General features: G+C 36.3%; 1 protein-coding gene across 1 annotated transcript; it reads right to left on the minus strand.

Annotated features, from left to right (window-relative positions):
- Positions 1-8,201: 8,201 nt before the first annotated feature.
- HSFA6B (heat shock transcription factor A6B) lies at positions 8,202-13,073 on the minus strand. The gene is made up of 5 exons (XM_089138381.1): positions 12,302-13,073; positions 10,947-11,987; positions 10,730-10,824; positions 10,381-10,626; positions 8,202-10,257 (listed from the first exon to the last, which is right to left on the minus strand). Exons 1-2 carry the CDS (start codon positions 12,599-12,601, stop codon positions 11,202-11,204), a joined length of 1,086 nt encoding a protein of 361 aa, XP_088994507.1. The 5' UTR covers positions 12,602-13,073; the 3' UTR covers positions 8,202-10,257; positions 10,381-10,626; positions 10,730-10,824; positions 10,947-11,201.
- Between the last annotated feature and the right edge of the window lie 10,015 nt (positions 13,074-23,088).

Consider the following 23,088-nt stretch of genomic DNA (forward strand, 5'->3'; position numbering starts at 1 on the left):
AAAAACTTGATTCTCTTAGCTTTATAGTAGAGATCTCCAACAAACATTCATATTCTATTATTTGAGGATCTTCTGCAAGTGCATAAATTGTGTGAAAGATATGAGAAGGGAAACTAGGTTCAGAAGTTACAACACCTTCAAAAGAAGATTCCAAAAGCCAAGATGCCCAAAAACCTAAATGGGCTTGAAACCCAGTTGGGAGAAAGTCAGCTCTACAACAGAAAGTTGCCCATGGATCCAAATGGGTAACATTAGGAAACAATATTCCAGCCATTCATATCCCATGGGAGGCAAACCTGTTTGATCGTTTCATCAGGTGAGTAGGTACCCAAGTGAAGACGTGTGTCAAAGATGAAATATGTGTCACAAATCCATCTTCCTGGAGCTGGTTGAGTACCAAACGCCAGGAGGATTCATGGCTTTTATCACTAGAATGCTGTAAAAATGAGTCAAGGATTGCCACGTGTTGTACATCTGTGCAATTCGTCATCATAATACCTCAGCACTTTGTGGAGGCCCCGAGGTGGTGATACATAAGATGGATCAAAACCAAACATTCTGCAGAGGTTACCCGGATCTAGTGCTGATGTTTTTGGCTTCGACAGAAAACAACACAGGAGGGTTTCAAGTCTTGCTTCAGTGGTGGCACCTCTGCCTTAGGGGGGAAAACAGAGCACACCCCAAAAACCAAATTGGTGGAGAAGTCTAAGGCAAAACAATCAGCTGGAGCCTGAGATGAGGGGTTGCTTCTACAGGATGAATTTTCTTTTTCAGAAGAGAGGGAAAGAATGAAGGCGGAGAAAGCAGTTACCAAATCTTAGTCCAAGCAGCAATAAAAGATAATATCCAACTGGGACACCTGAGAAACAAAGAATTTTGGCGATTCCAGAGCTGGATCCTAAAGCAGAGTTCATAACAGCGAGACAGAGTTCGCATGCAGCTGATATCTGGGTAAAAAATTTTGAACTTTTGCTTTGCTTTCAAATGAACCCACCATATTCCCTGATAAATTCATTGAGACTTAGAATAAGGTTCAGAACTCAAAAGGGTGTACCCAGAAACCAAGAGAAGCATGCACAAGACTAATCAATGTAAGAAAGGACTGGAAAGTTAACAGAACAAGCTCAACACTTTGCAAGAAGGTAATTAGTAAAAGTACTATTTCAGAAATATAATCAAAACCCAGCGAAAAGAAAGCTAAATTAAGGATAAATGAAGTATTCTAAATCTGCTCGAATTAGGAATACTGGGCTCCGAACACTAAAAATTAGAGACACAAGGAACTTGCTGGTAGAGAACGATTCTCAAAGGAGAATGAAGGTGCCTGGTTTCAGCAATGGCTTGCATGCAACCTGTGATCACCACAACAAAAACAGAGTTAAGGGCAAGCTGATTTTTCAGTTGGGTTTATCAATCTCTACACTCTCCCAAATAGTCTTGAGAATTGACTTTGGCATGGAGTCTTCTCCAGCATCTTCTTAAGCGTTTCTTAGTGTTTGCAGGAGCCAGCATCTGAAAGCCTAGAGTCCTCACAGTTTTCCCCTGCACCCATAACAGACATCTTTCTAACTTATTTAACTTATTAAAACGCACTGTAATGGGTAAGTTCCTCATTAGCAACACCTCTTTGATAAGATAAATATGAATTCAATTGTCTTTATTCTTTAAAACCCTTTGACGATACAGCCATATATGATGGTGTCATGTTATTTAAACAATAAAACGAGAAAAGGTATATTCTTCAAAAAGTGACCCTGGTTGATCAAGATCCAACACTCCATACCAAGAGATTCAAACCCATTCATATGTAACTAACATAGGAGAAAATTTGAAAAACAGGCCATATTATTAATATCATGGGAGTGTAACAAAAACCAACATGGTACTAGGAATCACCAACCAGACAAATAATTTTCTTATCTCAGATAAGTGAAACTAGGGACCTGCAACATCAATTGCATGAACTTCAACATTTGAATCTCACTGAAAACCCCAATACACAAACAACAAGCAACCACCGGGCAACTTCTGTATATTATCTCTAACTAAAACAAGTTCTCATTCTGCAACCTGAAGTAACGGCTATAAAGCATCTGTAAGTTGTTTATCACCACCCCTTTCCCAAGCCCCAAACTTAAGGCATTAACATTAGCATAGATTCATCTGATATAGCTGGAACTGTTTGTTGCCAGGTTAGGAAACAAATTTTTTTATTTGCTGGTGATTAGGTATTCTGATCAGGATGAGAAGACTCATACCTAAGCTGCAAATGAATAGAGTGGAAGTTTCCAAAAATTGTGATTATAACCAAGATATATTGCAGTTTGTCCAAAAGGAAAGGAGACTTGAAGTAGATGGGTTTTTCACTTAATTTCATTTAACTCATAATCAACCAGTCACATAGCCAGCACTGGTTACATAATACTCCATATGCAACTTGTTACTTCACTAATCCTACTTAAATTCTTTAAAAATCATCATTTATGCCTTCTTTATTTATAATTGACCTTAGAAATAGAAAAAAAATTACTATGGTATCTATCTTTCCCCAGTTTGTACCATGTTAATGTCCATCTTATTGTGACTAAAATTGCATATCAAATATTTTGTATTCTTTTATTAACATTAAAGCCTCTTGTTCCAAGGTCGATTTCTGTAGCTCTTACTTAAGCTTTAATCCTTGTCTAGTCCACTGAAACAACATAATACAAACAACATACACCACAAGATCTTGTCTTGAATGTTATGGTTAGGTTGTCCATGACAAGCACAAATAGGTATGGACTTAGGATGTACCCAGTCCTAATTGGAAACTCTTCGACCTAACCTCCAAAAATCTCACACAGTCACCACACCTTCATGCATATCATTAACAACATGCGAACAGCTACTCGACACCCCTCTTCATTATGAACATATTAGATTAGATCTCTACAGTCTCAATCATAAGCTCTTTCTAGGTTAGTAAAAGACCATATGAAGATCTTTCTTGCTATCTCATCTTTCCTAAACATCCTCAATAAGTCGATAGCTTCTATCATGGATCTACCTATGGCCAAAGTTTAGAAATAACATCCCTAAAAGGGGGGACAAAGGGAAAAAAAAGAGGTGTAGGGGGGGGGGGGGGGGGACCTTCACCATTGAGGCATCAAGGGTACTAAAATAGAAGAATCTAGGCCCCAAGTAACAAGAATAAATTTGTTCCTACGGGAATCTACCATTAGTTTATGGTCAAACAAGGAGATCTTGGAGCTAACATCTAGATGACCGTTAAAATGAGGTTCGAAAGATGAGATTTGGAAGCCCATCGACATAAGATGCATTCCATCCAAAAATGAGATATAGTGGCTCCAACACGAAGTTTTTTGTTGGTATCCATAATCATAGAATTAGTTTACCACAAGATATGAGATTCTCTTCTTAAGCAGGCTTCACAACCTTCTCCTAAATTTTAATAGTGCAACTCGTTAGTCTTATGCTTTTGTAGTCATTGCAACTTTTGGATATCAACTTTGTTATTGTAGATTGGGACTATATTTGCTTTTCCTCCATTCATTTGGCATCTTCCTTTGTGTTTATAATCTTGTTAAATAAATTGATGAACTAATATATCCCACAATGATGCAAGGCAACCAGCATGGGACCAGGACTAAGAGAACGAACAATGGATCGTGCCAGCTCGAGCCATCCCCTTCATGTCAAGCCAAAAAGAGGCCAAAACCTATTCACGTGAACAATGTCACAACCTACCATTTGGCCTATCGAGAATGTTCCACAGACAATTTGTGGGCCCAAGATCAGATTATATGAAGATTTTATTCTTGGGAGATTTGGGACCTTAGTTTAGTTTCTATTATAGTTATTTATGTATGTGATTAAAGCTAAAGCCTAATAGTTTATAATTTTAATTAATTTCTATTTCCATAAGATTCTATTGTCACTAGTTACTAGGATTTAATTTCTATTTTCAATCTACTAAGTTTTTGTTTCTTGTAAAGCTTTACCCAAGCTATAAATAGGCCCTTACATTGCAATAGAAAAAAGACTCTTGGAAGGGGGGAGATGAATTAAAGATTTAACATTGGGAGTTTGCAGCCCCCCCTTCTTTTCTTCTTCTTCCCGCTGTCTTCTTTATCCTTCTTTCTTCTCTATTCCATGTCCATCCCTCATTACATGACCTCCTGAAGTTTTCCACACTTGTAATCTTTTAGATCATTTCTATTCAACCTATCTCCATTATTTACCACATATATATACTCATGCCATCTCTTCACTATGTCTTTATTTCTTACCAATGCTCTTTCATCACCCATTAAATACACCCCACCTCATAAAAATCCCTAATCATTCTTGCATTCATCTCAGCTATCTCACAAGTAATTTTTGCCTCTTTTATTTATGTTTAAGTTGTTATAGAGATCCTAATATTCTTTTCCTTAGCCGAAGGGCTACAAGCCTCAAAACAAACTAGATCAATTCAAGTCCTCTGCTAAGAATCTCTCAGGTTCAGTTCTTGCATCTTCCCCAGCTATAGCTAGGATTAAGAATGACATCCTCAGTGTTAAAAGCCGGCTGGTTGGGGTGGGATTTGCACAATCATGTTAGCTATAATATTGGCACTCACTATACTTTTCTAATTGATGATGATAGATTTTTAATATTATATGGTATTTCAACCAGTACCTACATTGATTTAGCAAAAAGTGTGACTATTTGGTTACATGGGGCAGGAGACTTTTTAGACAAAACACATTTATTCTAGTTGGATGAGGTGACACCCCTGTTTTCCCATCCAAATTACTTTTGAGAGTCCTAACAAATCATTATTTATGTAAAATTTACTTTTGAGTCTTTGTCTCTTTTCACATTTTCTCTCAACAACAATAAGTTTTTCCCAACTAAATAAGGTAAATCATATGGATTTTTGTTTTCCAATCAGCTCTATTTGAAACCATACTAGACCCTCACATTTCTGTACCTTCCCACTGAATTCCACCCCCCCACCATGATATGTATATTCCATAAATCTCCTTTCCTTTGCTTTCCTTACTAACCAACCCACAGTATGTAGGACCCACCCTTAATTTTTATTTTGACAAACAAACACATCTCAAGTGTTGTTTTTTTATTTCATAAGGTATCTCAACTTTATATATTTTAAAAAGAAAACTATGAATATTAAGATAAAAAGTTAATAAATGTCTACGTTATTTTGTTACACTACAAAATGATCTCCCCCCCCCCTCTCCAAGGAGTAACATAGCGTAGTTTCACATTACACACTTGCATTAAAAACTCTCTCTCTCCCCCCTCCCACCCCCTTCTATAATCAAGGTCCGAAATATCACCGACATGTCAAGTTTCGGTAGTTGGAGAAACAATGTTCGTCGACATATTAGGGTTTCAGTCAAATTTTGCCTCCCAATTTCAAGGGATATTTTAGTCTAATATAATTATAGGTCAATCAACATTACCTTATGCATTTCAATCAACCTCACCTTATGATTTGGTTTTCAATATTAATTCTAATCGTCTTTATCAACCTTATCTTATAATTTCAATCAACCTTACCTTATGATTTAGTTTCCAATTATAATTCCAATTAACCTTACCTTATAATTATATGTCAATCAGCCTTATGTTATGATTTCAATCACATCTTTGGTTTCTAATTATAATTTTAATCAACATTACCTTGTGATTTGATATCCAATTGTGCATTTCAATCAACCTTATCTTATGCATTTTAATTATAATTTGGTTTTCAATTATAGGTCAATCAAACCTTACATTACCTAATCTATTTTGATCAATCCACCTTACCTTTTGCATTTCATCACATCTTAGGTTTCCAATTATAGGAATCAATCAATCGTAGATGGAATATGCAAAAAAAAAAAAATCAAAGCAAAATTTGCCCAAAATGGGTGAAATTTCACCTAAAACTTCCTCATAAAAACAAAACTATTGCCGATATATTGTGAATTTCTCGTCAATATATCGGTGACTTATTGTAAAACTCGTTTTGCCCCTACAAGTTGAGTTGCCCTTTACCAAAACTTCATACCTTGCCTATAATCATAAATGTATTATTCTCATTTTTTTCTCTCCCTTTGATGCTTTGATAAAGCTTTTTCTTTTTAGATGAAAAATCATATTCAACAAAGCAAGGAGCAGCTTTCTCCTAATAAATCAAAAAGAATAAATAAAAAGAAGAAGAAGAAGAAGGAAAAACTAGAGGAGTTGCAGTTGCGAACTATGGTGCTCTTAAAGCCCATGCTCACTAGGAGGTTCGAACTTCAAAACTTTCTCTGTTCCCTTATAAAAAATGTAACAAAAAAAAGGAGGAGAAAACTTAGAACAATGGACAAACCTACAACCAAAACAAGCTAAAGGGACGACACCAACGAGAATAAATAGAACTAACCAAACAACCAATAATAAATTATGAAATCCCATTAGGATTATAGAGAGGAACAGGGAGAACCATTTGTTTATTGTTAAAAACATAACCATTTGCTTTTAGAAATCCTCAAGCATTGTGGACTAGGTCAATAGACCTTAAATAGAGCTACTTTTTAAATGCATATATTAGTATATAGAATTTGAAAATGGGATTAGTACCCGTGGATAAAACTCAAATCAAAATTGTCTTGAACTTTTGCAAAATCACACTAAGGTAGTTGCCTCAGGTCGGCCAAAATCAATCTTGACCACTATTAATCCGAATCAAGCATTTTAGTACCAAGTTCTCACCCCAAAAGTCTAGCATCCTTTGATATCAAGGTGTGAAGTTGTTCTATCCATAAAATTTTTCAATATTATACTCGACCTTTAATCCCTTTTCCTATCTCCATCATATCAAACCTTAAAAAATAGAAAACCTAAAGCCTTTAATACCAATTTATAAAAAATATGAATCACACAAAACAATCACATGGTGTACAAGGATGTTTGTGGTTCACAAAAATTGTCTAGGTATATAATAAGACAAAAACTCTTTTACCATTAATGAAGAATAATGTTATGGCTACATTGTCATCATTCTATTCTCAAGTTGCACTATAGAGAAAGAACCCTTGCTACAAATATCTAGTAAAATCCTAAATACCTATATTGTACTTGATGGAATACAATAAACCATACCCACGATGATGAAAACCATCTCAACAAAAATATCAATTCTTAACATAATTTATATAATATGGCAATATTCTATGATCTTGAATCCAAATATAATTATTAGACCTCAAGGTCTAAAGTAAGTAAATTAAGAATATCAAAATTAAGATCGGCTAACGTTAATATTATAGGAACATTACTTATAAATTCACGAATTAATGCTAAATTCATTAACCAAAGCCCCAAAGGGCGAAGAAAAAATATACAAGGGAAGAGCATGAGAGGGGGGAGGGAGAAAAGAATTACAACCTACTAGTCAGCCAAAAGGATGAGCCAAGGCCCAAGAAATAACAATAATTCTGTTCCTTGGGGAATCTACAACAAGGGAATGGGGAAGTGATTGAAGATGAGCGAAACCTCAAAGCAGATGGCTTTTCAAATCAAATTAAGGATCTAATTTTGAGGTCCATCTCCTAAGGTTCTGTTCCCACTATAAGTGAGAAACCATAGCACTTGAAACAAACCTACCTACCAAATCACAAATGATAGATTCTGCTAAGTATCTCAAAAACCAAGCCTAGTCCCTTATAAACCCAAGGGGATGTCTTGAGCATGCCAAATGGAGGTAATAGGTTTAAACCACAAGGAGCTGGAAAAGGGGCAAGAAAAGAAAAGACGATCTACGTCTTTGGGGTTGTTCCAACAGAAGATGCAGTTGGCATTAACATTGAGGTGTATGTGGTTGAGAAATGATTGGGTAGGGAGGCAAAGGTTGAAGGCTCTTAAGGCAGTAAGGGCATGTCAAAGGATACAGTTTTTAAACCAAACTAGGGGATGCCAAGCAACTAGGGGAAGGGTTGCAAATGAGGTACCACATGGAGGTGGTGTGGCGAAGGAGACCTGGGCGGAAAGTAACCAGGTAATGCAATCATAGCTAGAAGAGGATTTTTTTTTTGGGGGGGTGGGGGGGGGGTTACACCAACCTAAGTGAGACTTGGAGGGGAGGTGAGAGGAGGAGACCAAAAGTTACTCGAGATGAACTTCAAAAGGAGAGTGAGCTTAAGGATGCGGGTGGCATTGACTTCACAAGGGTCAAGGAGGGTGTAGAGAAAGCCCAAAGGATGCCAAAGGCGAATGGCGGCCCCATCAACAATCTGAGTGGAGATGGCGAGGAGGGGAGGGTGAGGGGTTTAAGGAGGAGGAGTTTCCCCATACTGACTAAGGGTTGTGAGGGAGGGAGACAATCCAAATGGAGTCATTGCACAACAAGTGAGAGTATTACCCAATTGGCCCAAATAGAGTCATGCTTAGAGGCAATTTTCTAAATGAGCTTTTTAGGAGGCTAGCAGAAATAAAGTCGCGAATGCAATGGAAGCTAATGCCGCTCTCTGATTTGGGTTGGCAAATGGAAGCCCAACTGATGGAATGGAGAAATCTAGAGTTTTCTTGGCCTTTCCGGAAGAACGCATGGAAACAATATTCCCATATAGAGAATCCAGCTATTGCAAGGTCTAGGAGGGAAAAATTTAAGTTATCTCATCTTTGCTTCATGTAAAGGCTATATCGACGTTTTGGTGTTTGCTTTTTGCTGATGATATTGTTTTGGTAGATGAGACACAAGTAGGGATTGATACCAAGTTGGAATTACGGAGAGCAATTTTGGAATCAAAAGACTTTAAACTAAGTAGAACAAAGACAGAATATCTACTGTGTAACTTTGGTCGTGATTAGGCAGATGATGACGTGGTGACTAGATGAGAAGGAGACACCATAAAGCAATAGTTCTATGTACCTTGGCTTAATCATAAATAAAAAATATGATCTAGAGGATGATGTTTCCCAAAGAATTAAAATAGGGTGGATGAAGCGAATAGGTGTGTGATCGATGTATACCTTTAAAGCTCAAAGAAAAATTCTATAAGACAGTCGTATAATCAACTATGATATTCGGTACAGAGTGCTGGGCTATTAAGAAGCATCATATAGATAAACTCAATGTAGCAATAAGGATGCTAAGATGGATGAGTGGCAAAACTAGGAAGGTAAGATAAGGGATGATCATATTAGAGTTGGTCAAGAATTAGCTCCGAAAAATGGGAAGTTACGAGAAAGTCGTTTAAGGTGGCATGTCCACATTCAACTGAAGCCTATAAATGCCCCCATGTGGAAAAACGTTTTAATCCAGACTAAAGGAATTAGAAGAACTAGGGGTAGACCTAAGATAATCTTAAAAGAAGTGGTGAGAAAGGATATGCATAGCTTAAGCCTTGTATCTAGTATGGCCTTAAACAAAGTTGATTGGAAGTCAAGAATCCATGTAGCCGACTCCATTTAATTGGTACAAAGTTTGTTGTTGTTGTTGATTGTCTTATCGGGATCCCCTTTACAACTTGAGGCTTCAAAGGGAGAAAGAAAACAAGCAAATGATAGCGTAGCTCCCAAACCAACAAAAATGTGCTTTGATACCGAATTGAAAGTTGGGGAATGTACAATAACAAGGAGAGGGATGGAGGTAGAAAGTTGTAGAAAAAAAAGGATGAGGAAAAGACAAGAAGAGAAGATGGTAGACTGTTGTGTATTAGAGTAGTTCTCCCATACACCTATTTGATTTCACTAAGGAAAACCAAAAAAATTACATAGATAAAGAAAACATACACACTGCGATATTAATATTTCATTTATATGACTACTGTTGCAAGTAAAGAACATAGTTAATACAGGAGCAGATTTACAGAAGACACACAAAGAAGTAAGGATGAGATTAATGGGTCCCTACTATTTAAGTGATAAACTTATGGGCTGTATCCAAAAACAGTAGCTTTGATTTTTCCTGTTGTTACCAACAAGTTTTCTACCAATACGCCAAGTCCTAAAATAGTAGAAATGATGATCATTGATAGGAACAAACCCACCATCTCCCAAAGAATTTTCCAGACAATGAGGTGGACATGCATAATTTGCACTACTAATTTAACCTTTTTGACGATTGGCATAATTAAACATCTAATAACACTAGCAGGTATATCATGCATAGAAAGGTACGTAGGTTGGTTTTCAGTCGAACTTAGCTGTTTTGAGAAGGTTGGCTCCCACGCATAGAACGACTGAGACAGCATGGACGTGAGAAACCATTAGCTGTATGAAAAAGATTGGCCCTCAGCTCCTCTACTTTTCCACCATTAATTACTGTCGTTACTGCATGCAATTATCGTTTCAAGGAAAAGGAAAATTACTGTAAAGTTTTGGGTAGACGAGTACCCAGATTTGTATTTCGCAGAGCCAAAACCGTTTGCTTCAGGTTGAGCCCTTCAGTATTCATCCATGAAATTCTTGCATAGCAAGACTCAAGGAATGATTGAAACCCTAGGTTTTTCAATCAAACACTATGATGGCAATTTTGGCAGCTCATGAGTCTTATGAGACTGTGATCAGTGGCGTTGTAGATTTTCATCCTTTGCTCGATTTGCACTGTATGTGCATGTTTGAAATCGTAATCACCCGTAACTGTCAAAAAAGTTCAAATGATACAGGGCAAAGAAGTGCATAAGAAGCCGAAGCCGACCAAAGCCAGGCAAAAAATTGCGTAAGAAGCACGAATATATCTAACCGATCAAAGCCATCTGCTGTTTATAGTTTGGAGTTTGGTGACAATCATCTGCTAAAGGTTTTGAATAAGCTCGACAACCTCATTCGCTCTCGCTGCTGAAAAATCAACATTCCGTTCCAACTTATCAAGGAAACAATTAACTCCATTAAAACTAGACCGGCACATTTTACTCACGTTTGTTAAGAACAAAAACGAAGAAAGAAAAAAAAAACAACACCTTAGTAAGATTCGTCGAAGCTTTTTCCTGTACTCTGCTCAGATGCAACAATAAGTTAGAAAATATAGTTTCACTATTATATGATCGATACATACAATACTGGGTTCCTTCTGATTATCATTCATTGTCTAAGCTATTGATCTTTTTTCATTTATGAGACAAGGAACCGGGATGATATTTTCAGGAACTGAGTGCCCTAGAGACTCAAGTTGCAGAAACAAAATCAAAGCTAGGAGACAACTTCAGCAGCTCGATCTATCCCTTCCTTGAGCTAGAACCTAAGTTATCGAACTTATCCGTTAAAAGAGTCAAGGCATTCACCACATCTTCCTGTCCTTCTTCACCCAAGAACTCCGTCAATAATTCTTCCCAGAATCCTTCATCCAGAGTTTTACCTTCCTCACCCTCAACTTCCATACCTTGCTCTTCTAATGCTTCTTCTTGCACCTTCCTGGCTCTACCCATTCCTTGCATCTCCATTGCCAGCATCTCCAGCTCAGATAATTGAAATCCATAGGAGTCTCTAAATTCTTCTTGTTTAACCTCAATTGGGTTGTGTCCTTCCCCTCTACTTTGGCTAGACTCGCCAACTACATTGACATTGCTGGGTCCTTGATCGATAGGCATGCGACGTTTCTTCGTGATTGCTTCTTCGAGCACCTTTCTCTTCTCTCTGTATTGAGCCAGTTGCTGGATAAAAGCTGGGTTCCTCATTGCTCTTGCCAAGAAATTCATCATCTGTTTCTGCTTCAGTTCTGTCCCTTTAAGTCTTTGCTCCATGTTTTGAAGGTAAAGACGGGTATTCTGCTGCGTTTGTCTAAGGCTCACGAGTTCATCCATGAGCACCTGCTTGTCACGCATCAACTGGTCGATCTCGATTTCTGAATCAAATCCAAAACTACCCATCTCGACACATTGCTGCTGCGGAGTACACTCAGAAGGTGTCTTCCTCCTCTTTAGGTTCTTCAATATATGCTTCTGACCTCTCAGAAATCCTTCGTTAGCAAACTCCCACTTGTCCGGATCAACCTTCCTAAACCCCTGCGAAACATCAAATCCAGCATTCATGATTAATATCAAACAACCCACGAGATAAGAAAGCCTCGAGAGAGAAGAGCTTGAGAATATGTCTATCTATATTTTTTTTAACTGTTTATGTACGCCGAAAGAGTTGTCTTATTAGGAAGAAAGAAGGGTAGAAAGCAAACAACCTCGCAAACGAGTTTTAGTTTTTTAAAGGTCGAATCTAGCAACAGTAAACCCTAATTCTCGATTCTTCTCTACTTCATACTATAGATTCCTTAACGCCGAACTTGAGTAAAAACAATATGCTTCAACAGAGAAAAGCTTCTTACATATGTATTAAGTTGCCTAACGAAACTCGAGAAATTATTGTGCTTGAAGAATCTGGGAAGAAGATTCATGGAGAAGGTATGTGGATCCCAGACAACAAAGCTGTTGCCGGCAATACTCCAAGAAACTATACGATCAGTACTTGGGTCATCAACCATATCAAAAGTTTTTGTGAGGAAGGGTGCAGGGCCTGTCTCATTAAGACCTTCCATGGGCTGTGGAAGAGGAAACAACGGCAGCTCAACAGGATAAGATGAACTCTCATCAGGAAACTCTTCTTTCACTGGGTATGGAGGATCCATGATTACGAAACAATCACAACTGCAAAAAGTTAAATGGGTACGGATCTTTTTCTCGTAAAGATTTAAATTTGATTGCAGGTTTCTTAAAGAGAAACTCTTCCGATCATGAACTAACTTCAGACAGAAAAGGGTCGTACTAGTAAAGGAAAGAGAACAATAAGCAATCAAAAGGACTTTTGGGTCTCGAAGGAAATGCAGAATTGAGACAAAGGAAACTCATCGACATAAACGATGAAGGAAGAAGAAAGTAAAAATTAGAGGAGATAAGAACACAGAATAAGGGATTTGCGCTTTTGTGTTTGTTTCTTCTTTTTCTCTTCTTCTGGTCTGTAATACATGGAGAGTAAGTTGGACACTGAGGTTGGAAAAAAAGCTTAAAATGGATTTTCAACCGAAAGTTCTAGACCTTTGGGCTTCCATTTTAAGAAGAGGACGAAATATTCTACAAGAAAAAGAAGAAAATAAATTATGGGAGTGCAATTTGAAGGTCAGAACAGTAGGACCATTTTACTCTTTCTCGGGAAGTAAATTCGCCTTTATTTTATATGGATGCCAGCACCAATAGTAGTAGGTGTTCAAGGTGCAGGTGTTCATGGATTTTTTTTTTTCTTTCTTATCTAGGGGTAGAAGGTGATCTTAGATGACATCACTGAAAGTTACCTCCAGCCTCACTAGCTTTTGACCCAGAGAGATATTTTAAAATAAAAACCTAAAGATATAGAGTTTGGATAATTTTGCTTTAGTTCTATGCAATAAATGCCAGAAAGTGCAATCATCAAGTCAAGATTTTCAATCTCGATCGTTGAAAATAAGTGGTCAAGATCAAAGTTTTGATAAAGATCTCGATCCGACAACCACAAATTGCATTGAATGTGTTTACACAGAGCAACCTCATGTGTCTGGTGGACCTTAACAAGGAATAACTATTATGGAAATCCAATATAAGTTCTGAAATTGGTTCTTCTAACAAACAGAATTGCACTTAATTTGGATTTTCAATTGTGATTGTTTTTTTCCTTTTTGGTAATCGGATTTAAAGTGTGATTTCATTTGAATTCTAGTTTTTTTTTCTCTTGGGTATTTCTAAAATTTGATTTGACCCAAACCCAACAACAAGTCTGACTGGATTCCTAATTGGAATAATCATTTTTTAACAGTTAGATGACTTAGATCAATGAATCCTCGTGGAAAAGGAAAACATGATTAGCTATGGCTAACACTATTTTTGGGAAATGAAAAGCGTAGTCAAAGGGTTATATCTAACATTTAATAACTAGAGCATCTGCTGTGTGTGTTCTTTTTCTTTTTCTTTTGCATCAGTTTTATGGGAACAGAAGACCACTAGAAATATAATGAAGTAGTCAAGTAGGTAATTGGAACACAAATGACCAGGAAAAGGGAAACAAATGTCTCAAAAGTGTCTCTCTTCTGGGAACACATTAAAAAATGTCTGTACTCAGTCCTCTACAATCTAAAGTTTTGGAAGGATGTTGTTTCTAAATTTGAACCCAAACCGACAAGTTGCAATGGAGTAATTCAAACCATTGTGTTAGAAATTTGTCCTGTATAACATTTTCTTATTACTATGATTTCTATTTTCCATTTCATGCAAAAATCTTTATTACAGAAATTATCTGGCTTGTTTTTCAATGAACAATGGAAGTTCATCTAACTCTTAATCTGATATAAGCTCAGTGTTGATTTGATAGGCATCTCCCTTCTACTTAAGATGGTCGTGCCACCACCAACAAGGCAACAGCTCCCCTTACCCAAGAAAACCAAAAGAAAAAGAAAAGAGAATCTACGTTATGTACTGATTTTTTGGTATTGAAAGTGAAATCAATTCCAAGTAGAAATAGAAATCACTGTTGAGAGATACTGGTTGAAACATTTGATCTTTGGAAATAGATCTTCTACCCCCACTACACTATGCCTCCAAAATTTCCTTTAAGTGGATCATGAGAGAAAAATTTTAGAGGCATAAGAATAGCAAAAGTAGAGGATCAGGACTCTTGAAAATGCAATTTTGAAGACAGTTTTCTTCTTCTTTTCTTTTTAAGAAATATAGAATTAAATCATTTGTTTGGGTCAATTAAAATTGTTCCATCGCATTCTGTGTGAAAAAAGCATAAAAAGACAAAGCAGCTTGGGCCAAGCCTACATTGGGTCCAAGTAACTACTACTGTTTGGGCCTCAAGTTTGAAGAAATTGGCCCGACCTGGCCGACCCCACCTCAATGATCCCCAATACACAATTTGGTTAACTTGAATCTGTGAATTAATCTTAAAAAACTGTTTGGTCAAACGTGATTTTTGTGAATGCACAAATGTTTCGCACTTTCTAAATTTCACTCCATACCTATAAATCTACAGATTCACGTTTTTAGTGTAAAAATATGAATTTCTAAATTTCATGAATCCAAAAATTTTCTTCATCAAACGGATATAAATCGCACATTCATGAATCCAGAGATTTGAAATCTCTGGATTCATGTAACGAAGCAGACCCTCAAAGAATTGACGTTAAATTTAGAATATAAAAAATTTATTTTAATTTAATCTCAACTATATAATGTGATTTATAGACACATATCACTCATCTATAAAGAATGGTGCTCCTTTTACGCTTCCTCAAAAATAAAGATGAAAATCTCAATAGGTCCCACGTTAAGTCCACCCCTACCCCCGTGTACCCGCTGTAAAGCCGATCCGGACTCTCGATACGTATAAAAACGGTATTACACTCAGGACCTCCCACTATACCAATTTTGCAGCATTACCCCACGAGAGTAGCAGACCCACACTCACTATTAACCTATCATTTGGCTCTAGCAATAAAAACATTCCGATTTTGCATGTTATTCGATACTCTATTTTGACTCAGAACGGGTTCAGATGCCAATTTTACATCCCTAGTTAAGAATTCTATCAAGCCAGCCTATTTCAATCAAATTTGGTTTCAATCTAAGTTGGCTTTCTTCAAGTTTAAAACTGATTAGTATATAGAATGAGTAAAATATAGAATGAAAAAACAACTCTCATTAAAAAATAAAATAAAAATAAAAATAAAAACTAAGAGACATTTAAACCCTCAAAACAAAGCATTAAACCATATGAACAGTTAAAAAGTGCACAATTACCATAAAAAAAAATACAACAGTAATCAATTTAATTCAAGGTTAACTTCACATCTATTATAAAAACAAATTAAATCATATAAACAATTCAATATAAAAAGTAAGAGACCAGAAAATTACTTTAAAAATCCCAGTGAATAGCGTCACTTGACTTACGAGTAAGGTCAAGAATTGAAATCTCCTTAAAGATGAGATGTGTAAATTAACCCAAACACCACCAATTATAAAAAATAAAAATATAAAAATTAATTAAACAAATAATAAAAATTTTATTTAAACATATTCTTAAAACAATTGAAAATTTTTTTTTTGAGATAACCAAAGTAATTAAACCCAAAACCAATATGAGCCTCGATCATCTCCCCCGATGTGAAGCACAACTCCCTGACAACCACAAATATAAGGCAGGGGATAAATTATACCACACTCTGTATCTGAATTATTACTTTTTTTCTTTTTGGAATAATCAATTTTTAATACACATTAGATTGGAGACATACGAGGCTCAAACCCACAATCTCTTCACTAAGAGGTATGGATCTTATCAATCGACCAACTCTCAAACCCACAACCTTTTCACTAAGAGGTATGGGTCCGACCTCTCGACTAACCCGTATTGAAAAATCCAAAATGGGGGATCAGAAATCGGAACCAATCAGCATCGATCCAGAATTGGTCGACATTATATTCTTGAGAGAGAGATATTTTGCCAGCATAATCTGGAGAAGCTTAATTGTACAAAACTGACTCCTTACTGATGGCCCTGATGATCCAACGTGGAATGCAAGAGGAGGAGCAGGGCCATCTCCAATATAAGCGACACAACCTGCTACGCCACAGAAAGGTCAGCTCCGACTCCGATCTCATTTTCCCTTTTTGATTTCTCTCTTCTTCCATGGTTGTTTTGTTCACTGATCAAATCTTCAAATATCTCACTTTATCTTCCAAATTAATTATCCCTGCCACTGACACTAACCGTGTAGCAGGGGAAGCAGACGACAAGAGAACATGATGACAATTAAGAAGACAGAAAAATCGGATCTCGGACAACCAAAATTGGTCAAGATAAATTCAATCTGAGGAGAAGACGTTGAAGATAAACGGAAGAAAAGATATTTGTTTTTTCACCGAAAACTAGAACTTAGAAGACTAGTTTTTAAAGAAAGAAGAAACACAGAATCGAGTTTGGGAAAAACAAAATAAGAAAGGCAAGATTAGGGAACAGATATTGGGGGAAAAAAAAGGCTTAAAAGTTAGAACAGAGGATGGCAAACAAAGAACAGATTGTATGGAGATGGATAAATTACAGATCCTCTCATCAAAACCTCATTCTCAATCTTTCTCTTTCTCTGTTTAGCAATCTTCTACTATTTGAACATGTCATAGCAAATCGAAATTGGAAAGATTGAAATTGCGGGAGGAAGAAACCCTAACCATATTTGAGATTCGAAAAGGTGTCCGTCAAGGAAAGCTGAGGAGGCAACGCTCTCCGCCAAAGGAAAGCTTCGGATCAAGAACCGCCGCTCCTTGCAGTTACGGATTCGAAGAGGATTTTGGATTTTGCCATCCATGGCGGTGAATCAACAATCAAGATCCCAATTTCGTGTCCCACGAAACCCCTCGACTCTCTCTCTCTCTCTCTCTCTCTCTCTCTCTCTCTCTCTCCTTCTCTCTCTGTCGTTTCAATTTTTCATTTTTTCAATTTCGAATAAAATCACAAAGAAGTCCCTCTTCTTTTACCCCACCACAGTTACATGAAGAACCGCCCAATCTGTAAAATTTCCCTCATTTCCTTTTAGGTTGTGTTTGTTTGCCCGGAAAAACAAAGGTAAGGGTGAAAAATACTTAAAAAAATAATTTTTTTTTATTAAATCTTAAAATTGTGGTCGGTTTGGAAGTGGAAAAGTTAGAAATATGTTTATTTAAATCAAAGACACTTGTCCGAAATGACATATTAATTTTTTTTCTTATATTTTTTTCAAAATTACACAGAAAAAATGTGAAAAATAAAAAAGTATGACTCACATTTAACACTTCAACAAAATTTCTTTTTTTCCTTTCTCTCTTAGCGCATTACACATGGGGTCTACATATTTTCTTTTCCCACTCCACATTTGCAAACAAACACAACCAATAAAGTTTGCTTCATCTCGAAGAAGGAGCCACAGCAAAGGACCTGCCTAGTCATCGATCATGTGAAGGGCTCTCTCAAATTTGGATCCTCCCCACTTAGCATCCCACAGAGTCATACACCTACACTCACAAACTTATGAAACCCCCACTCTTTATAGGTAGGCTAGGTAGAGAGGACTTGAACTGTGATCTTTTCCTCGTGTAAAGGGTATCATTTGCCATTACTGTTGAATTTAGCGTCTTAACTACTAAAGATAATTGAGGGTGAAAAGTATTTAAGAATTCTTATACTAATATTAACTACCAAAGTTGATAGATACTTAAATTTCAAACCGAGCCTTTACAAATAGAATGATAAAGATGTCAATAGAAGAATTCATATTAAAAAATTTTAGAATAATTTACTTAAAAAAATAGTTATTTGGTTGAATTCGTCGGAAAATTAATAGCATGTTATTTTGAATCCGTCTGAGTATAACAGAATGCGTATATAATATTACCACTATTTGATTTGAATCCAATCCGTCTACAATCCTAGCTTTGAATTCCACCAGAGGTCCCTCGACTACATGGCTTATATCTTGGCTGAGAAAGTTGTATCATATCAGTCACTAATAAAATGGCCATTGGTCACTCTGTGGTTAATGGATTTTTGTGAGAAAGAGTTTTCTTCGATTCCTAAGTAAACTTTTATTTACCAAACAAAAGATATTTATTTGTTATATAGAAAATATCAAGAACGGAATAAAGTACTATTCTTTCATGTTTTTGGCGCTTATTCCTTTTTGGCGTGTAAATATCTCTTCTGTTGCCTTTCACTCTTGTCTTCCTTCACAGAGACAGAGAAGTACCCCCAGAGATATTTTCTGAGAAAAACTTTCGGCTAAACGAAAATATTGTCAGAAACATGAAAATATCTGAAGATATTTTTCGATTGATGCTTACCCCGGCGGTGTTTAGATTTCTTAGTTTGACTTTCATGTGCAGCAGTAGATGTCGACCGTGCGTTTCACCGTGCTACGCATTTAATGCGCAACACTGAAGCACGATCCTAGATTTCCATCTTAGGGATATTTTTTTTGAACGACCGATTTTTTTTATAGGAAAATTACATATAGATTCCTAAATTCTGAATATTATCCCTAAAAAAAATTAATTACAAATATTTCATTATTATTAAGTGTGGGGGGTTGAATGATGATGTTATTGATTAATAAATATATTAAATATATATTTTATCATTTTTTACTGTATCCATTAAAGAGGTAATTTCATATAAGCCTCTTGAATTTTAAATTAATTACAAATGCTCCTCTGATGTTAAGTGTTGAAGTTAAATGATAATTGTTAAATCAAATTATGACATAGACCACTGAATCGGGATAAACCATTCAACATGGTGTATCTAGTCTTGACCCGGTTTAAGGAATCAGTGAGTAGCTTGTTGGCACATGCTTTTTGAAAAGTGACTCTTTCTTGAGACTATTGACACATGCTTTTCGAAAAGTTACTCTTTCTTGAGACTGTCCTTATAGTATTACCACGTGAAATATTGACAGTATGAACATTCAATAGATTTTTGAAATGTTACTTCTCGATGCTAATGGCATAATAATGGGGGACAACTTGTTTCTGACTGCAAGCTCGTCAGAGCATTAAATTTAACATTTAATACTCTGCTCTTATGTTTTAAGTACTTAATGTTTATCTTCCAGGGGCACAAACCCATCAAAATTTTCTTGAGGGTTGCTTCCTTTCAATTTGTCTGGAGCTTAAGAGAGAACACGTCACATGTGAGATCCATGTATGACAAGATCATTGGCACATTTGGGGAAATGCATATTATGTCTTAAGCTTCTTCAGCAAGATTCAGACATTGCCTTCTCCAACAAGATTGGTGTCACAACCCATCCAGGCCCTCCATTTCAAATATACAAATCAAATGATCAAGGTTTGTCTTCTCCAGAAAGAACATAAAATTTGTCCATAAAGGCAGAAAATAAGAAGAGATGAAAGGTAAGCCAAGATTAGTCTAGCATTAACTCTCTTACAACTACCTAAGAAACCCAGAATTCTTTGGGCATTAACTCTTCTCAAGGAGGATTTGTGTTAGTTAATATAACCTAGACGGGGGTGATTATGTTCTATCTAGTGGATTATCCAAAATTCTCGGTTTAATTGCAATTTCAAAGTAAATTGAAGATTTAAATGAAATTTAATACTATCAAGCAATTCCAGCACAAGAATTTATAGTTGTTCGACTTTACAAGTCTACGTCCACTTCTCTCTTGGCCTCAAGAGAGTATTCCACTAATGAATATTTTTCAATACAATGGGTAGAGAATCAAACCCTTACACTCTTTATTCCGGGGTAAGAGTACAATTTACAATATTTGTTAATCAAATAGAGCAAGAGAACCCTTTGTAATCTTTGTTAACGGGCAAGAGCACCCAATGCAAATCCTAATCAATCTAGACTAGAATTCAACAATCAATACAAGTATAAGAGGTGATGGATATTACCTAACAAGGAATGTGACACTTTACCCCTTGTGTGAGTGCGATGCAATGAATGAATGCTTCAATAAAGACAATGCATCAATGAGAAGTCCCTATAGCCTTCCATAACTACAAGCTTGACTTCAAGAAGTTTGCTTGATAACTTTGGAATGATCTTCAAAGTTGGGTGGAGTTGGTGAGCTAATAATCAATGCAAGTTCACTTGTGTAATTACATTTTCACTTGAGAGGGAGTAATAGCTTTGTTAGCAAGATTCAACCCCTCAAATGGGGGGGGGGGGGTTGGGGGCTTATAAAGAAGTCCCACAATTGTTTGGCCTAACTTCCCAACGGATATAAAATTTCAGTGAAATTTTACTCCAGACGATCGTCTATCTCAACAAACTAGCTGTTTGAATTAAGTCAGGGCCAAAGGGTCGACCGTTTGCCCAGATGGTCGTCTGTTTGGGTTAGGTAGCCCAGACGGAAATTGTGTCCGGCCTACTGTGATTAAAACACATTCAATGAACAAACGGTTGACCGTCTGGTGCACAGTTGCTGAATTATATTTGGGGCTTGGACTTGGCTTGGGTTTTTGGACTTTCTGATCAACTCTAAGCCTTATACACCTTACTAGCATGTCCTAGGTCAGTCTAGTGACATGAATTTACATATGCGTGTATGCGAGAGTGTCCTAAGCCCTAATTCAACCTAAGTCTTGATCTTCGACTTGATATTTGACTTGATCTTGTGCAACGGTCTTAATACTCATCTTGACTTTGGTTCTTTAGTCCAAGATAGCTTGACTTGACTTGAGCTTGAGTATCCGGTAAATCTTTGGTCCGGTCTCATTGCATCGAGATCCGCTTAAGTGATGAGCTGGATAATACACAACTTGAGGGAATCATTAGTATATTGTGTTTGTCATCATCAAAACTGATTGGAGGCCGATGTGGCAAATGCTGACATGGCATTTCCCAACAATGTTATCCGGAATTTGACTTGATCGTCTGAGGTGTTCTCTTGTCCACAGAGGTGGCCCACTCTCACCATTCTTCTTGTTTGCAGATAGTTGGTTTGTAGCTAATTCGGGTTATCTTTGTACCAAATCAGGAGAGAACAGATTTTGGAGCAACAATAATGTATTACATTAATCTAAAAGAAGTATTATAAGACTTCCTAAAACATAGTAAACTGAGAAATTTCAGGGGTAGTAGATGTAATTGATTCGAAATCCAAGAAATCTATTTATAATTTGTCCTTTAAATGGCATCCACCAGAAAAAAGAAGTGTAAAATGGGTATTTAATATATTTGTTAATCGATGACATCATCATTTAACTCCAACACTTCACAGTAAGGCGCATTTGTAATTAATTTTTTTATAGAGATAGTAAATGTAATTAATAAAAAATTTAGAGGATCTATAAGTAAAAGAAGTACTAAGAATGATGAAGCTTGGCAAGACACAAAAGTTCTGATGAAATCCCAATAAAATTATGGAAGAGCTTAGGAACCCATGGACTAATTTGGTTGACTAAGTTGTTTAATAATATTATAAGCACAGAGAAAATGCCAAATGAATGGAGAAGAATAATCATGGTTCCAATTTACAAAAATAAATGAGATATTTAAAGCTATAATAACTATAGGGGTATTAAACTGATGAGTCATACTATGAAATTATGGGAAAGAGTAATTGAAATCCATTTGAGACACTTAAATATAAAATTTTTTTTTTCCCCCCTTTTTTTTCAAAAAAAAACCCCCACCCCCTCTTAGTTGGAGAATCACTTACCTTCCCTCTACCGCAAAATATCAAACACCTCCCCTCGGGTTTTTAAGCCAAAACTCCAAAATACCCTTGGCTAAAAAGTACTCTAAATTCCCTTATAAATAATTATTAAATCAAAACCCTGTTAAATAATTATCTTTAATTATTAAAATCCCAACATACCCATTTTTATTAGGTTTTTTTTTTTTTTTTTTTTTTTTTTTTTTTAATTTAAAGAAAGGGGGGGGGGGGTGGGGTTTGGGGGTTGGGAGGGGGGGGGGGGGGGGGGGTAAATAAGGGGGGGGGGGGAGTTTTAAAAAAGGGGGGGGGGGGAGGTGTTTATCACACAAAAAAAAAAAGGGGAAAGGTTTGGGTTAAACCCCGAAAAACCCCCAAGGGCTATCTATCAAATTAAGAAAGTTATGAAAATGTATAGAGAATGTAGGAAAGACCTTCATATGGTATTATTGATCTAGAAAAAGCTTATAGAGTTCCTAAAGCGTTAATTTGCAAGTACTAGAGAAAAGAAGTGTTGCAAGTAAATATGTAGACATAGTTAATTATATGTATGATCGTTCGGTGACAAGTGTAAGAACAGTGGAGGGACAAAGTAATGAACTCCTAATTATAATTGGGCTATGTCAATGATCAACTTTAAGCCCATATCTATTTGCACTTGTAATGGATGAATTAACCAAAGGCATTCAAGATGAGGTCCCCTAATATATGTTTTTTGCTGATGATATTGTGTTCATAGATGAGACTCAAGTGGAGATTAATGCCAAACTAAAATGATGGATAACAACTTTCAAATCAAGAGGTTTTAAACTAAGTAAAACAAATATGGACGTATTATATAATATACTATCAAGTAAAGTCAAATTTAAGAGTTATTTAATAAGAGGTGTTGGTCTTACCAATCAAGCAAGTTAAGTGATCATCAAAAG

This window comes from Hakea prostrata, chromosome 10 (assembly GCF_041222555.1).
Source record: "Hakea prostrata isolate BN-2017 chromosome 10, UWA_Hpros_2, whole genome shotgun sequence".
Classification (NCBI taxonomy): Eukaryota; Viridiplantae; Streptophyta; class Magnoliopsida; order Proteales; family Proteaceae; genus Hakea; species Hakea prostrata.

Bases quoted from the DNA above. Each gene is read 5' to 3' on its own strand.
- HSFA6B (XM_089138381.1), bottom strand. From the start codon at position 12,601: ATGGATCCTCCATACCCAGTGAAAGAAGAGTTTCCTGATGAGAGTTCA. The intron at 11,988-12,301 runs GTAAGAAGCTTT...GATGTTTCGCAG, and splicing joins TTAGGCAACTTAATACATAT to GGGTTTAGGAAGGTTGATCC.